Source organism: Eschrichtius robustus, chromosome 6 (assembly GCF_028021215.1).
Source record: "Eschrichtius robustus isolate mEscRob2 chromosome 6, mEscRob2.pri, whole genome shotgun sequence".
In the NCBI taxonomy this organism is placed as follows: domain Eukaryota; kingdom Metazoa; phylum Chordata; class Mammalia; order Artiodactyla; family Eschrichtiidae; genus Eschrichtius; species Eschrichtius robustus.
The window spans coordinates 100,231,008-100,248,272 of NC_090829.1; the positions used below are offsets into that span (position 1 = coordinate 100,231,008).

The 17,265-nt window shown below is 38.5% G+C and overlaps 1 protein-coding gene across 6 annotated transcripts in view; it reads right to left on the reverse strand.

The window, feature by feature from the left end:
- Positions 1-17,265, reverse strand: part of ST3GAL6 (ST3 beta-galactoside alpha-2,3-sialyltransferase 6) — a 78,851-nt gene that overhangs the window by 32,958 nt on the left and 28,628 nt on the right. For all 6 annotated transcript variants that reach the window (XM_068546873.1, XM_068546872.1, XM_068546871.1 and 3 more), the window contains one exon: positions 3,906-4,005. In XM_068546873.1, coding sequence (XP_068402974.1) covers positions 3,906-3,994 — 89 coding nt within the window. In that variant the 5' untranslated portion in view covers positions 3,995-4,005. The remainder of the gene's footprint in view (positions 1-3,905; positions 4,006-17,265) is intronic.

The following is a 17,265-nucleotide window of genomic DNA, read 5'->3' on the forward strand; positions in this document are numbered from 1 at the left end:
TATTAACGATCATCAGTTGTGTGGAGAATTAATCTAAAAAAGAAAACGAATCAATTCTCTTCTGCAATCACAGGATTCAAAGAGAAACAGCCTAAACCCTTCATGGATTGACTCAATTTTAAACTGTTTTTGGTACAAAATCCGCAGTTAAAACTGCTCGGTTTCTGAACTCTGAGGCCAGATGCAGAGAATCATCTTTTGTAAATACCCCAAATGGCAAAAATCTCTTGATTTATATGTAAGGAAGGTACATAAATATGGTGGGCCAGCACACCAAGCCACAAAAACCAAATTATAGTCAGAGGACAAAATAAAGTATAAGATATTACTTGGTTTCTAAGGTTATTCAACCAGAAAACAAACTATTTTGGGATATTGTGAAGACTGTGGGTGTTTTTTCTTAAAAAAAGACAATTACTTGTCTTAAACAGTTTTTAAGGAAGCAAGTTACGAGGTAATTTCCAGCTCCGAGGTAATTACCAGCATCCGAGGTAATTTCACGATACTTTCTGCGTCTGGAGTAATGTGTTAGCTTAGGAGTGACATGAACGTTCCTCAAATTCTGATGACAAGAAAAATGTGCTGAATTTGGACCCTTTTCATTGTCTTCTTTATCATTTCCCCTGTGACCAAGAATAGGATTTGTAGGGAATTAGCAATCTAGTAAACTTCGTGCTTTCTTTTCTGTTCTTTTCTTCCATTACTAAGTACAGGACAGAGACAGAAGTGGCAGAGATGGAGGGAGAGATGCCTGCAGTAGGATCCTCATGTGGTATAAAATCAGACTTCTAAGATCTATGGCTCATTATTTAAGTCCAAAACCTCAAAACTTGTGTCCAAACCGACCCACCTGGCATTGGGTTTTTCCAGTGACCATAAAGATCATTACAATCAACCAGTGATGAAGTTAAATGCAGAAGCATCATTTTTTTAATCTAGTAAAACAAAACAAAACCTAGAAACATGATCTAGGATCTACTATTCAAATACTGGCAAAAAGTACCGAATTTTTGTCTAAGACAGGAAGTTTTTATGTGGTTTATTTTGACATCCTATTCTCACCACTCATTCAGGATTTAAAGGTCATCAAAACTTTACTCCTCACGGAAGGACTGACAATAGGAAAAAGGATACCTCTAGACTAACAGACCGTTGTCCTCCAGGACTACGTTATACATTTATAAGCTAAGTGATTTGGGTTTTCCAACCTGTTGTCCACGTCAGCTTTTCTGCTCTGGTCATTTGCATTAAGATGAAGAATTTTTTTAAACATTTATAATACATAGTAGCAATTTCTGAGCAAAAATCTGGGAAACTCAAGCAAAGGAATTTCCAAAAGTACCAGACTTCTGAATTCTGAGTTTTGAAAATATATTTTGAGGAGAAATAGACATAGTCTAATTTGATGCCTTTAGTGTTTTTGAATCACCCATCCTCAGGGTTGAAAAATTGTTTTGTATAACTGAGGGTACTGTTGGTTCAAACTATGTTAGCTTACAGTTTGTTGCAAACATTGTAGAATACAGCAACATGTATATTAACTTTTTCTCTATTTATCTTTATTATAGAAAATATCTTAGAATGTTCTTGATAGAGTAGCACGGTAACGATGGTCTCACACTCGGTGTGAATGGTAGTTTAGCAAAGCCTAGCTCAAGGATTTGCAAAGTTAGGAAGAAGGACAAGAGAGCCTCTCTCCCCACCCCCATCTAACTATGAAATTGGTAAATTAGAATACTTTGTAAAAACAAATTCATATTAATTACCATTATGTACGAGATGTTTTGTTTTTAACCACATTGAAGATAATCGGGAAAGATTTTTTCCTTAATGTTTCTCCCGAGTGTAGAACTATAACAAAAACTTAATGCTAAGAAACATTTTATATGCACCTTTGAGTATGCAATTTAATCTAGATTATCTAATTTTCCTCCCATAATAACTAATCTGTTTTTAGTATCAGCAACATTTGGCAAGTTTATTTTTTAGATATAAACTGTGGTTCATCTGTTCACTTTTCTAGAAAAAAATCTTTCTCATGAGAAAAAGCATAAATTAACAAGAAAGGAGAGTGACTCGATTTGCTTTTAGAAAAAGAAATGCTTAATCGACTATCCTGTATTTGGACTTATTCAGGTGTTAAGAAATTTAGGGAGGTATAAAGGGTTGAATGATGACAGTGCTCTTTTTTTGTTGTTGTTAATCTAACAGACCAGCCTTAACTGTGGGCTTGAATCCTAAAAGGACAGTTGCCACAGTGGGACGCAAGGAAATGTTTGGTTGGCAGATGAGCACCAGTGACAGCCAAATGGAGGGACACACTTGCATGGTCAGTTTATTCTCTAATTCCAATAAGTTCTTTGCTTTCAGAAGCAAGAAAACGTTTCTTCTCCCCTCCCCCTAGCCCACCCCCATTTTTTAAACACACCACAAGGAAAGTACAGACAGTTGCACTACCTCAAACCCTTTGTGACACTTGTAGAAATCAGTAGATTTCTTTTAGATTAGACAGAATCATTTTTTTAATCTCTTGATTTGTTTTCCTTTGGTTAGAAAAGTTGTGTTATACTTGATTGACTCTAGCAAAATTTTGTATGTGGTAGCATAGCTTTAACCTATCCTATTACAATGCTGTTCTGAATTTTCTTTTGGTTTTTTTTTTTTTAAAGAAATTCACGTTCTTTTATTTATTTATTTATTTATTTATTTATTTATTTATGACTGTGTTGAGTCTTCGTTTCTGTGCGAGGGCTTTCTCTAGTTGCGGCAAGTGGGGACCACTCTTCATCGCGGTGCGCGGGCCTCTCACCATTGCGGCCTCTCTTGTTGCGGAGCACAGGCTCCAGACGCACAGGCTCAGTAATTGTGGCTCACGGGCCCAGTTGCTCCGTGGCATGTGGGATCTTCCCAGACCAGGGCTCGAACCCGTGTCCCCTGCATTGGCAGGCAGATTCTCAACCACTGCGCCACCAGGGAAGCCCTCTTTTGGTTTTTAAAAAACAAAACCTGTTGCTTAGAAGCCGTGAACTATTTTACTTTACTTCAACGTGTCAAAATTTCCTTGTTTTAAAAAAAGATCATTTGGGTTCATTCAGGAAATGCATGTCAGGAAGCTTGTATTATAAGTTGACGAGTTGTGATGTATCAGTAACTACTGTTACTCCTTTTTGAAAGAAATATAATTGATTTTGAAGTTTTCTAGATTGTCACATGCTTTGTGACTAATGCAAGGAAATCAAGTCCTGTGTGGTATTAATTCTAGTCATTTCTATTCAGGCTATAAACTGTAGCTAATTTTTATTTGCAATTAATTTATTCAAACTAAGTACTTTTCAAAATAGAGAAAAAAAGGAAAAATGATAAAAATCTTATTACAGAAGTTTTCTCTTTAATAAAACTACCTGTGCCTCTTCAACTTTTATATGTGACATTTCAAGTCAAAGTCATTTCAAATTGTACATACATCATTATTCACCAAATATTTTTAAACAAAAGGAACCATATGTAGTGTCTACATTTTATCAACAGTCTCTTATCCAAGCATTTTAGACTCTAAGAATCAAGTGCCACTGAGTCTAAGAATTACTCCATCAATTCAAAAAGATGAATTATATAAATAAGAATGTGATGTCCCAAAGATGGTCAACACCACTGCTTCACTGAAAAGTCAATAAAAAGATGTTGTTGTTTATCAATATTTAAACTGTTAGATGTAATGTATAAGATACTAGAATGGTAAAATTCTAATTTATAATGGAAAAGCTAGAAAAGGTTCAAAATGTTACAGGGTTTGTTTTTTATTTGTTTGTTTTTGTTTTTTTTACTAGGTCCCTCTAATATCATTTGCAGGTCTATGTGAAAGACCAGTTTGGTAGTCATTTTTAAACAGCAAAAATAAAACTTACCCATAGGCATTTGTTCCCCACAATATACAATGCAGCACATAATAGAGGAAGACAGCACTCAGGAAGATGGCCACAAGGTACCCTCTCATGGCTGGCCCACCTGAAACACAGGGGATGAAGGCCAAGGGAAAGGCAAGATCATTATACAGGTGATTTACACAATGGCTTACATACAAGCATTAGTGAATAAACATATAGAGCGAAGAGGAGAAGAAACTGACATCAGACTGTTATTTTGGAAACACCCACTAAATTTTCAGAAAATATTTTTTCTGTCTCTCCTCATCCTCTTTAATCAACACAACATGATTCGTGTTTAGACCAATACTTTCCTATGTTAGATAGGAAAAAAATTCATTCAGAACAAAATTTTACACATCTATTTCATATCCAAAACTTTTCTCAGAAATATTAAAAAATACCTATTTTCTCTATCTCAAGAGAAGATGAAGATATGCCTTAAGATGTAAACAAACATTTTGTTTTGTCAGTGCTCGAAATGACTTTTAAATGCTATTTATGCTAAAAGTCATTTTCTCATTTTAAAAAACTGGGGGAAAAAAGCTACTAAAAAATATTTCCCACAACCTCAATTTTTTTTTTAATTAACTAATTTATTTATTTTTGTCTGCTTTGGGTCTTCATTGCTGCTGACGGGCTATCCCTAGTTGAGGTGCGCGGGCTTCTCACTGCAGTGGCTTCTCTTGTTGCCGAGCATGGGCTCTAGGCATGCAGGCTTCAGTAGTTGTGGTACGTGGGCTCAGTAGTTGTGTCTCACGGGCTCTAGAGCGCAGGCTCATTAGTTGTGGCGCACAGGCTTAGTTGCTTCGCAGCATGTGGGATCTTCCCAGAAAGGGCTCGAACCCGTGTCCCCTGCATTGGCAGCTGGATTCTTAACCACTGTGCCACCAGGGAAGTCCTCCCACATCCTCACTTTTTACACACTTTTAGATGCACCATATCACAGCACAGGTAAATTTAGCTAATTATTTGCTTGTTTTTATACTAAATGGACAGTATAGTTCACTGTACATTTATAGATAGACACACACCTGGACACAATCCTCTCTAGAGTATAAATGCAAAAAAAACAAAACAAAAACAAAAACAAAAAACCCTTTACAAAATATATTTTTTATAGCCTAAAACATTTTGCTTAGTTCCCACTTCTGCTTCAAAGGCAGAAATGAGTATGCTCCCACTTCTACATGTAATTAAATGCAAAAGACAAATTTAATATATGTTTCTATACTGGATCTTCTATTTCAATGCATGTTGCTTAAACAGATATACTATCTCTTTGCATCTCTTGTCAAGTTTCTGGTCAATCTAGATACTTGAATGTACCACTGGGCTCACTCCCGTCCGTCTCTATTAACCTCAGTTGGGGCAAGGCAGTGTCGAACGTGTGAGTCTGGTTAGATTCTTTTTTTTTTTTTTTTTTTTTTTTTTAATTTTATTGAAGTATAGTTGATTGGTTAGATTCTTAAAGAGCTCCATTGCCTTCTTAAGTATAATCTACCAAACATAAATGAAGCTGTTCTTGATCATGTGAGGTCATCGTAACAAATGTAATAATTGTTCTGGGCTCCATTAGAGTTGAGACCCTCTGGAGCTAATGAGGGTGTGGGGCTGTTTGGAGTTGCCCCTAAACTGTAGGGATTACCCCGTGCAGATTGCTGGGCACACCTCCCTTGGTGTCAGCTGTTGCTTCTCACTGCAGTTAAGGCAGTAGTTTACACATACTTCTAATTTAGCGGACATAATCCCCGTGAAGAGTCAACACAGGTTAGAAATCAGAAGACAGGAATCATGGCCCAACTCCACATCATTCCTGGCTTGGAGAGGGGCCTTAGGTAAATCAGTCTCCCTTTTCCAACCTGACTGTTCTCACATGTTGAGGAGTGAGAGCACACAGCCAACCTCTTTGGGCTATTAGATAGAGTGGCCCAAATGATGGGAGTCTGGCATAACCTAGGACACAAGAATATGTGCTGAATAAGTGTGTATATTTTATGGTTGTTTGTTTTCTAAAGCTAAAGCCAGCTGTGCTTTTTTTCTATACAGTAAAATGCATGGGTTTTGCGAAAACCAGAGGGAAACTTGACCTGCTCTTAATGTAGTCTGTGCAGTATTCTTACTGGTCTGACAGAAAGAGTCAGTTGGGCACGGCTGTGGCGGAAAGGCCACGTCCTCTGCTGGCAAAGGGAGTAAAGCATGGCAAGGACTCATAGATCACCTCAGGCCTGTGCTTCCCTTTCCACTTTATTCTGTCTTCCTTGCCCATTTGCAATGTATGTCTTGATGTACTGTGCATTCTTTTAGAAATCACCTTAAATTCTTGGTAAAAAGCAAGAAATAAATTGCATGATCATTAGTGGGTAAAAAAAAAAGAAAAAGTATGGTTCTGTGCTTCTTGAGAAATAATTGGTAAAATCCAAGTAATGGAGAGAATTAAGGTTTGGGATGATGAGAATAAAAGTCTAAGACAGTGAGGCATGGGAGATGTTGGACACATCACTGAACTGGTTAATCGAGGAAACAAAGACAGCAAGATAGCTAGCCCAGAGCCCGGCCCTTATGACATGTTCAACAAATGCTAGCTCTGCTTCCTCCCTTTCATGTGTGAGAGAAGTGCTAATATTAAACACTTTGGCCAGAGGCCACGAGTCATGATTCGTGATGGCAGGACATAGGGAGCTGGCGTGGCCTGGCCTTGGCTCATTCAGCCCTTTGACTGAACTGGCCTCTGCAAAATGTTTTTTGTTTTTTTCATTCAAGTGTCACGCAAACATGAATGTAGGATAAATATAAAAGACTCCAAAGAACACAATGGAATTCTTTCTATACCCTGTGACTCAGCTGAAAATACACTAGAATTAAGCCTTTTTTGTTGTACATTGGACAGTCTCAGATATCAGGGGTGTTTGGAAACTCTGGAAGTTCTAGAATCCACAAGTTAGACTTGGACAGAGAGAGTTTTAGAAATTACTGATACCAGGCTTAAGACTGTCCTGGAAGGCATTTTACCATGGGCCAAAATAGTCACCAAACAATCTGCTTAAATACTCAGATTAAATATTTAAAACTCCACCCAGAGTAACATCAGTTTTGCAAACACCCAACAAGAATGCCACTTATCAGTATCAGCAATTTTTTAAAAACATATTTACATCTAAGGTTAGACAGCATATGAAAGTCTAGAGAAACAGCTCAGTATTTACAGTTCAATTTGCTTATCTGTCCCTCAAAACATATTCTTTGGGAAATTTATATATCACTTTACAGAGCACGAAAATATGGGTAAGCGAGATGTTGTTTTTTTCCTCACCAGTTTGTGGTTTAGCTGAAGACGAAGAAGTGTGAGAAAACATTTTTTTCCTTCAAAAAGTAAAATGAACCTATTCGTGAAGAGCCACTGCATACACCACCTGAGAAAAATTTTGGAAGCTTTGCCACTCTCTCACATGTCATGGGCAATTCAAAACATCCATATTCAAGTTGCAAAGCAAACTGGGGCCAGCCAGGATATCCTTGTGATAAACATGTAGAGTGCCTCTGCTTGCTCACAGCAAAAACTTCCACAAATAACTGAATTCTCTAATTATAAGTCTATAAATGAAACAACCATTTTGCTTTGAGCAAAAGACTCAAAGGAACACCAGTAAGAATTTAACATAGAGTGCCTGCTTTAAGGGGAGGAAAAAAAAAAAAAAAAAGCCCCTTCAATATAGCTTCAATTACCAAAACAAACAAGTTTCAAGATCTTGACATTAAACAGCACATATCAGCTTCTTGGCTGCAGATGCTACTAAGACCAGAGTCCCTAAAACATCCTTCACAAAGTTTAAGCCATAAAGCAATTATTCACCGAAAGTGTGAGTAGAGGGTGTCAAGGGAGAGCAGGAATCACTGGCAGAGATCAAATGTTTATTTCTTCCCAAATTATGACACATAACCCAATAGATGAATAATCTGCATATGCCAAAGTGAGCTCAATCTTGGCAACAGGTTTTCCTTCTCTTTAATAATAACAGTATATTTTATAAGTTCATAAAATGCTTGTATGTCCATCACTTCATTTAAGGCTCAAAACAAGCTTGATAAACAGATGTGCAAGAGTCTGTCATAGAGAGTGAAGTCAGTCAGAAAGAGAAAAACAAATACCGTATGCTAACACATATATATGGAATCTAAAAAAAAAAAAAAAAAAAAAATGGTTCTGAAGAACCTAGGGGCAGGACAGGAATAAAGACACAGACATAGAGAATGGACTTGAGGACACGGGGAGGGGGAAGGGTAAGCTGGGAGGAAGTGAGAGAGTGGCATGGACTTATATATACACTACCAAATGTAAAATAGTGGGAAGCAGCCGCATAGCACAGGGAGATCAGCTCGGTGCTTTGTGACCACCTAGAGGGGTGGGATAGAGAGGGTGGGAGGGAGAAGCAAGAGGGAGGATATATGGGGATATATGTATACGTATAACTGATTCAATTTGTTATAAAGCAGAAACTAACACACCATTGTAAAGCAATTATACTCCAATAAAGATGTTAAAAAAAAAAAAAACCAGATGTGCAGGCATCATCTTCTTGATGAATGAGGGAAATGAAAGTTTCTGCGATTCAGTGAGTTGTCCCAACTCACACAGTTTAAGAGACAGAAACAGACTTAAGTCTGACCATTTCTTTCTCACAGTTCTATTACTGGTGTCATCCTGTCTATCAAGACAGACATGAGGAGAACCCAAAAGAGAAAATTCTAATTGACAACTTCCTGACAGTGCGCTGTTGATGGGCAGAGTTCCAAATGGGAAAATACAGACACAGGTTGCGGGGAGAGGGCTGCAGGACAGCGTTCCCCAAAGTGACATGGCAGGTCCAAGGGTCAGCACCAGCCGAGGGCTTGTTAACATGCGCATTTCCGAGCCCCTACTTCATCTGAGTCTCTAGGGCTTGGAAAAGTATATTGAAACAAGAACACTCCAGTCTGATTCTTATGCTGATCCAAACTACAGTTTGAGAATCACTGCTCTAGGATTCTCAAGAGAACCATGGAGGAATGTACTGAAATACAGAGACCATAACAGATGTTACAATAATGACCCCACTCCATGAGAGCAGGACTTGTCAATCATTTTACTTGCATTTATTTATCTACTTCTACGTGTCACACAGAAGATGCTAAGTAGATAATCGTTGAATGCAGTTACAGATCTCATAACTAGATGCTTTGTATTGATTTTTTATCCAAAATGCCTAGCACATGGCAAATGCCTAATGAATCATGGCTGATTAGAATCATTAAGATATAGCAGTGCTTAGCATTTGTCAAGGCCCCCGACAGATGCTTTTGGTGTATTACCTCATGTAATCCTCACAACCGCCCTGTGAGGGAAATAGTAAACTTACAATTCCCATTTCACAGATGAGAAAACTGAAGCTCTGAGAGGAATATTAATTTACCTGAGCTAATAAATTGCAGAACAGACTCAAACCCGTATCTATCAGACCAGAGTCCACACACTGTACTGCTGCTCTCCAGATGTGAGCTTTTACAAATTGGTGCAGGTCCAGCCTCCTGATACCAGACTAAACATGACAGAATGTCTCATCTGCCCATCCTACCAGCTCCCTAAGCAGTATCAATTCTAGGAATTGAAATGGAGATAAAGTTTATAGTCACAAACTGTGCTGAAATAAAACCCTATTACTCACAACCTTGTTCTTCCCCACCCTATTCTGGATTTCAGTAAATCCTTTTTTTTTTTTTTTTTTTTCTCCATGGTTCTATTGAGTGTCCTGGAGCAGGGATCCTCAAACTTCAGTATGCTTAAGAATCAAACTGGAGGATTCCTATTTCAATGCACATTCTTGAGCCCCAGGGCAACCATAATAGCATTGCTTATAAAAACAAAACAAAAACCCTACGGAATGACACTTGAAAATGGTCAGATTCTTATTTTTAGACTCTCTAATGCTTTTTGAAACCTAAAGAGGCTTGTTTTTCCAACAACCAGTTAGAAAAAAGCACATTCAGCAATAATTCTGGAAACATCATTCTATTCTCTAAGCACAAAAACCCTGTGGGTATCTCAGTCAATATCACATGACTCCAAGGAAGAAACATGCTTCCACACACAGACGGACCCAGCCCGCCCGGCCTCTCTCCACCCAGTGACCTCTAGGCTCAGCTGCAGACACGTCCCGGTGCCCATCTGTAGGCTCAGCTCCACCCCAACCTGTGAGCCTGATCCTGGCCCAAAGGAAAGGGAGCCTGAGACGCCTCCAGCAGCAGCTCAACAGTTTGGTCAAGTTCCTACTGATCCCACACTTGGACATGTCATTCACCTGGCCTGAGTTCCCGTTGCCGGGTCCCTGAATTACATCCTAGTTTTCCAAGGTCTTCATTCTCTCTCTCAGCTACCCCGGCAGCTCAGCAATCAAACATCCAATTCTAAGTAACTAGGATCCTACATCACGTACTCATCCACTCTATCCCTTGATACCCTCTGCTTCCCCAGTGACAGAGGTCTTGCTCTGCTGCTGCTCAGTCTCCTCTCTCATCCAGCGTACCTCTGCTCAGCAAAAATACTTGATAACTTGCATCTCTGTGCAAAATAGAAAAGGACACCCCATCTGGCTCCACACAGCCCTGTGGGCACCTAGCTTGGCATGGGCAGGATTTCAACCACAACTTTCCTCTCAGCCAGGTGCCCCTGTTCAAGGTTCACCTCCACAATCTTACCAGGTGGCCCTGCTCTCAGCCTGTGTCCATTCAACCCTGGGAGAGGCTCTTCTTCATTCAGGTCTCCACCAGACCTCAGCTCACACTGACACATACCCGAGACTGTCTGCGCTTGGCAACAGATCTTACGAAGAGGAAGGAAGGCAGGATGTATTTACTGCTCAGCTTATGGCTCTTCTCTGCAATCACATGCCCCTGTGAGCATGAGCTGCAGCTCTACCTATGCATTAATGTCTAAGTCTCTTAGTCCAGCCCCATGGGTCCCCTAAGCCTCCTAGATCTAGCCGTCTCCATAGAGCCCAAGCCTTAAAGAAGACACACAGGACCTCGCAGCAATGGATGGAAAGCCCTCAGTCCACTTTAACTCAGTTATTACCCCTCTTTCAAGTAATGACCCTTATTATTAATGGTATGATCCAAATGTGTCCAGAAGCCTCATTTATATAACAAGGACCTCCACCCTCTGGTGCTGATGATCATATAAATAATAGCACACTTTATTAAGTACTTACAAAATGCCCAGCACTGCACTAAGCCCTTTTCACATACGATGATGAAAACAGGGGTGCTATCATCCCCACTCAAGAGATCTCTCTGTGTTTTTATATTGTACATTATGGGAAACTTCTAAATTGTACATTCTGGAGAACTATAATTACTGTATTTTTTAACTATAACAGCAAGAACTTAATGTATTCACTTAATAGCTTGTTAAGCAAGGGAATGATACACATTAAAGTATGCATTTATTAAAATATACTTAGGGCTTCCCTGGTGGCGCAGTGGTTGAGAATCTGCCTGCCAATGCAGGGGACATGGGTTCGAGCCCTGGTCTGGGAAGATCCCACATGCCATGGAGCAACTAGGCCTGTGAGCCACAATTACTGAGCCTGCGCGTCTGGAGCCTGTGCTCCGCAACAAGAGAGGCCACAATAGTGAGAGGCCCGCGCACCGCGATGAAGAGTGGCCCCCACTTGCCGCAACTAGAGAAAGCCCTCACACAGAAACGAAGACCCAACACAGCCAAAAATAAATAAATAAATAAATAAAATATACTTACTTAGAAACATTAAAATACAAAAGAAAAAACTGTTCATTTCAAAATTAAAGAGATAAATCTTAAAGAATTAGTAGTCTCGTTGATCAGATTTCTACTAGAAGGATCTGAAAATTCTCAATAGGCCAAAATTTAAAAATAAAGAATAGCATATATAAAATTCAGTATGCAATATTACACCACCTAAAAAAGCTAAATTTAAATCTGAAGTTCTGAGCTACTGTTATTTAATACAAATTAAGGGGGAAAAATCTGATATTACTGAATAAATTAATAGAAAATTATAATTTGATTTATGTACCTCCCCCCCGGAAAAGCTATTAGTATAGTTTCAACAAATTGGACCAACTGTATACATTCTGGCTGATTTCTAAATACATAGTTTTTTCCTTTCTGCATAGCAGAAGAATATGCATAATTTTCTTTCTCTCTTCTTCCCCCCCAATTCTTCTGCTATACAATGCTATGCAGCTAGTTCTTATATGTATACACACACCTCCTCTTTCAGTCTTTCAAGAAAGCCAGTGCTTGGCTCTACCCACCACCAGTACCCCCCATCAGGAAGCTTGCACAAGCCTCTTAGATAGCCTCACCCACCAGAGGGCAGACAGCAGAAACAAGAAGAACTACAATTCTGCAGCCTGTGGAACGAAAACCACATTCACAGAAAGACAGGCAAAACGTATAGGCAGAGGACTATGTACCAGATGAAGGGACGAGATAAAACCCCAGAAAAACAACTAAATGAAGTGGAGATAAGGAAAAGGGATTCAGAATAATGATAGTGAAGATGATCCAAGACCTCGGAAAAAGAATGAAGGCAAAGATCGAGAAGATACAAGAAATGTTTAACAAACACCTAGAAGAATTAAAGAACAAACAGAAATGAACAATACAATAACTGAAATGAAAAATACACTAGAAGGAATCAATAGCAGAGGCAGAAGAACGGATAGATGACCCGGAAAACAGAATGGTGGAATTCACTGCCGTGGAACAGAGTAAAGAAAAAAGAATGAAAAGAAATGAAGACAGCCTAAGAGACCTCTGGGACAACATTAAATGCAACAACATTCGCATTATAGGGGTCCCAGAAGGAGAAGACAGAGAGAAAGGACCAGAGAAAATATTTGAAGAGATTATAGTCAAAAACTTCCCTAACATGGGAAAGGAAATACCCACCCAAGTCCAGGAAGCACAGAGTCCCAGGCAGGATAAACCCAAGGAGAAACACGGCGAGACACATAGTAATCAAATTGACAAAAATTAAAGACAAAGAAAAATTATTGAAAGCAGCAAGGGAAAAATGACAAATAACATTCAAGGGAACTCCCATAAGGTTAACAGCTGACTTCTCAGCAGAAACTCTACAAGGCAGAAGGGAGTGGCATGATATATTTAAACTGATGAAAGGGAAGAACCTACAACCAAGATCACTCTACCCGGCAAGGATCTCATTCAGATTCGATGGAGAAATCAAAAGCTTTACAGACAAGCAAAAGCTAAGAGAATTCAGCACTACCAAACCAGCTCTACAACAAATGCTAAAGGAACTTCTCTAAGTGGGAAACACAAGAGAAGAAAAGCACCTACAAAAACAAACCCAAAACAATTAAGAAAATGGGAATAGGAACATACATATTGATAATTACCTTAAACATGAATGGATGGATTAAATGCTCCAACCAAAAGACACAGGCTCGCTGAATGGATACAAAAACAAGGCCCATATATATGCTGTCTGCAAGACACCCACTTCAGACCTAGGGACACATACAGACTGAAAGTGAGGGGATGGAAAAAGCTATTCCATGCAAAGGGAAACCAAAAGAAAGCTGGAGTAGCAATACTCATATCAGATAAAATAGACTCTAAAATAAAGAATGTTACAAGAGACAAGGAAGGACACTACATAATGATCAAGGGATCAATCCAAGAGGAAGATATAACAATTATGTATGCACTCAACATAGGAGCACCTCAATACATAAGGCAACTGCTAACAGCTATAATAGAGGAAATCAACAGTAACACAATAATAGTGGGTGACTTTAACACCTCACTTATACCAATGGACAGATTATCCAGACAGAAAATTAATAAGGAAACAAGTTTTAAATAATACAATAGACCAGATAGATTTAATTGATATTTATAGGACATTCCATCCAAAAACAATAGATTACACTTTCTTCTCAAGTGCCCATGGAACATTCTCGAGGAGAGATCACATCTTGGGTCACAAACCAAGCCTTGGTAAATTTAAGAAAACTAAAATTATATCAAGCATCTTTTCTGACCACAACGTTATATGATTAGAAATCAATTACAGGGGAAAAAACGTAAAAAACACAAACACATGGAGGCTAAACACTACGTTACTAAATAACCAAGAGATCACTGAAGAAATCAAAGGGGAAATCAGAAAATACCTAGAGACAAATGACAACGAAAACACAATGATCCAAAACCTATGGGATGGAGCAAAGGCAGTTCTAAGAGGGTAGGTTATAGCAATATAATCCTACCTCAAAAAACAAAAAAATCTCAAATAAACAATCTAACCTTACACCTAAAGGAACTAGAGGAAGAAGAACAAACAAAACCCAAAGTTAGTAGAAGGAAAGAAATCATAAAGATCAGAGCAGAAATAAATGAAATAGAAATAAACAAGACAATAGCAAAGATCAATAAAACTAAAAGCTGGTTCTTTGAGAAGATTATCAAAACTGATAAACCTTTAGCCAGACTCATCAAGAAAAAGAGGGAGAGGACTCAAATCAGTAAAATTAGAAATGAAAAAGAAGAAGTTACAACGGACACTGCAGAAATACAAAGCATCATAAGAGACTACTACAATCAACTCTATGCCAATAAAATGGACAACCTGAAAGAAACAGACAAATATTTCGAAAGGTATAACCTTCCAAGATTGAACCAGGAAAAAATAGAAAATATGAACAGACCAATCACAAGTAATGAAATTGAAACTATGATTAAAAATCTTCCAACAGGGACTTCCCTGGAGGCACAGTGGTTAAGAATCCGCCTGCCAATGCAGGGGACACAGGTTTGATCCCTGGTCTGAGAAGATCCCACATGCTACAGAGCAACTAAGCCTGTGTGCCACAACTACTGAGCCTGCGCTCTACAGTCCGCAAGCCACAACTACTGAAGCATGTGCGCCTAGAGCCCGTACTCCACAACTAGGGAAGCCACTGCAATGAGAAGCCCATGCACCACAATGAAGAGTAGCCCCTGCTTGCCGCAACTAGAGAAAGCCTGCGTGCAGCAACAAAGACCCAACACAACCAAAAATAAATATTTTTTTTAATTTATTAAAAAAAAAAAAATCTTCCAACAAACAAAAGTCCAGAACCGGATGCCTTCACAGGTTAATTCTATCAAACATTTAGAGAAGAGCTAACACCCATCCTTCTCAAACTCATCCAAAAATTGCAGAGGAAGGAATACTCCCAAACTCATTCTACGAGGCCACCATCATCCTGATACTACCAGACAGAGACACTACAAAAAAAGAAAATTACTTACCAATATTACAGATGAGTATAGATGCAAAAATCCTCAACAAAATAATAGCAAACAGAATCCAACAACACATTAAAAGGATCATACCCCATGATCAAGTGGGATTTATCCCAGGGATGCAAGGATTCTTCAATATACACAAATCAATCAATGTGATACACAATATTAACAAACTGAACAATAAAAACCATATGATCATCTCAATAGATGCAGAAAATGCTTTCTGACAAAATTCAACACCTATTTATGATAAAAACTGTCCAGAAAGTGGGCATGGAGGGAACCTACCTCAACATAATAAAGGCCATATACGACAAACCCACAGCAAACATCATTCTCAATGGTGAAAAACTGAAAGCATTTCCTCTAAGATCAGGAACAAGACAAGGATGTCCACTCTCACCACTATTATTCAACATAGCTTTGGAAGTCCTAGCCACAGCAATCAGAGAAGAAAAAGAAATAAAAGGAATACAAACTGGAAAAGAAGAAGTAAAACTCTCACTGTTTGCAGATGACATGATATACTATACATAGAGAATCCTAAAAATGCCACCAGAAAACTACTAGAGCTAATCAATGAATTTGGTAAAGTTGCAGGATACAAAATTAATGCACAGAAATCTCTTGCATTCCTATACACTAATGATGAAAAATCTGAAAGAGAAATTATGGAAACACTCCCATTTACCATTGCATCAAAAAGAATAAAATACCTAGGAATAAACCTACCTAAGGAGACAAAAGACCTGTATGCAGAAAACTGTAAGACACTGATGAAAGAAATCAAAGACGATACCAACAGATGGAGAGATATATACCATGTTCTTGGATTGGAAGAATCAATATTGTGAAAATGACTATACTACCCAAAGCAATCTACAGATTCAATGCAATCCCTATCAAATTACCAACGGCATTTTTTACAGAACTAAAACAAATCATCTTAAAATTTGTATGGAGACACAAAAGACCCCGAATAGCCAAAGCAGTCTTGAGGGGAAAAAACGGAGCTGGAGGAATCAGACTCCCTGACTTCAGACTATACTACAAAGCTACAGTAATCAAGACAATATGGTACTGGCACAAAAACAGAAACATAGATCAATGGAACAAGATAGAAAGCCCAGAGATAAACCCACGCACCTATGGTCAACTAATCTGTGACAAAGGAAGCAAAGATATACAATGGAGAAAAGACAGTCTCTTCAATAAGTGGTGCTGGGAAAATGGACAGCTACATGTAAAAGAATGAAATTAGAATACTCCCTAACACCATACACAAAAATAAACTCAAAATGGATTCGAGACCTAAATGTAAGACCGGACACTATAAAACTCTTAGAGGAAAACATAGGAAGAACACTCTTTGACATAAATCACAGCAAGATCTTTTTTGATCCACCTCCTAGAGTAAGGGAAATAAAAACAAAAATAAACAAATGGGACCTAATGAAACTTAAAAGCTTTTGCACAGCAAAGGAAACCATAAACAAGATGAAAAGACAACCCTCAGAATGGGAGAAAATATTTGCAAACGAATCAACGGACAAAGGATTAATCTCCAAAATATATAAACAGCTCTTTCAGCTCAATATTAAAGAAACAAACAACCCAATTCAAAAATGGGCAGAAGACCTAAATAGACATTTCTCCAAAGAAGACATACAGATGGCCAAGAAGCACATGAAAAGCTGCTCAACATCACTAATTATTAGAGAAATGCAAATCAAAACTACAATGAGGTATCACCTCACACCAGTTAGAATGGGCATCATCAGAAAATCTACAAACAACAAATGCTGGAGAGGGTGTGGAGAAAAGGGAACCCTCTTGCACTGTTGGTGGGAATGTAAATTGATACAGCCACTATGGAGAACAATATGGAGGTTCCCTAAAAAACTAAAAACAGAATTACTATACGATCCAGCAATCCCACTACTGGGCATATACCCAGAGAAAACCATAATTCAAAAAGACACACGCCCCCCAATGTTCATTGCA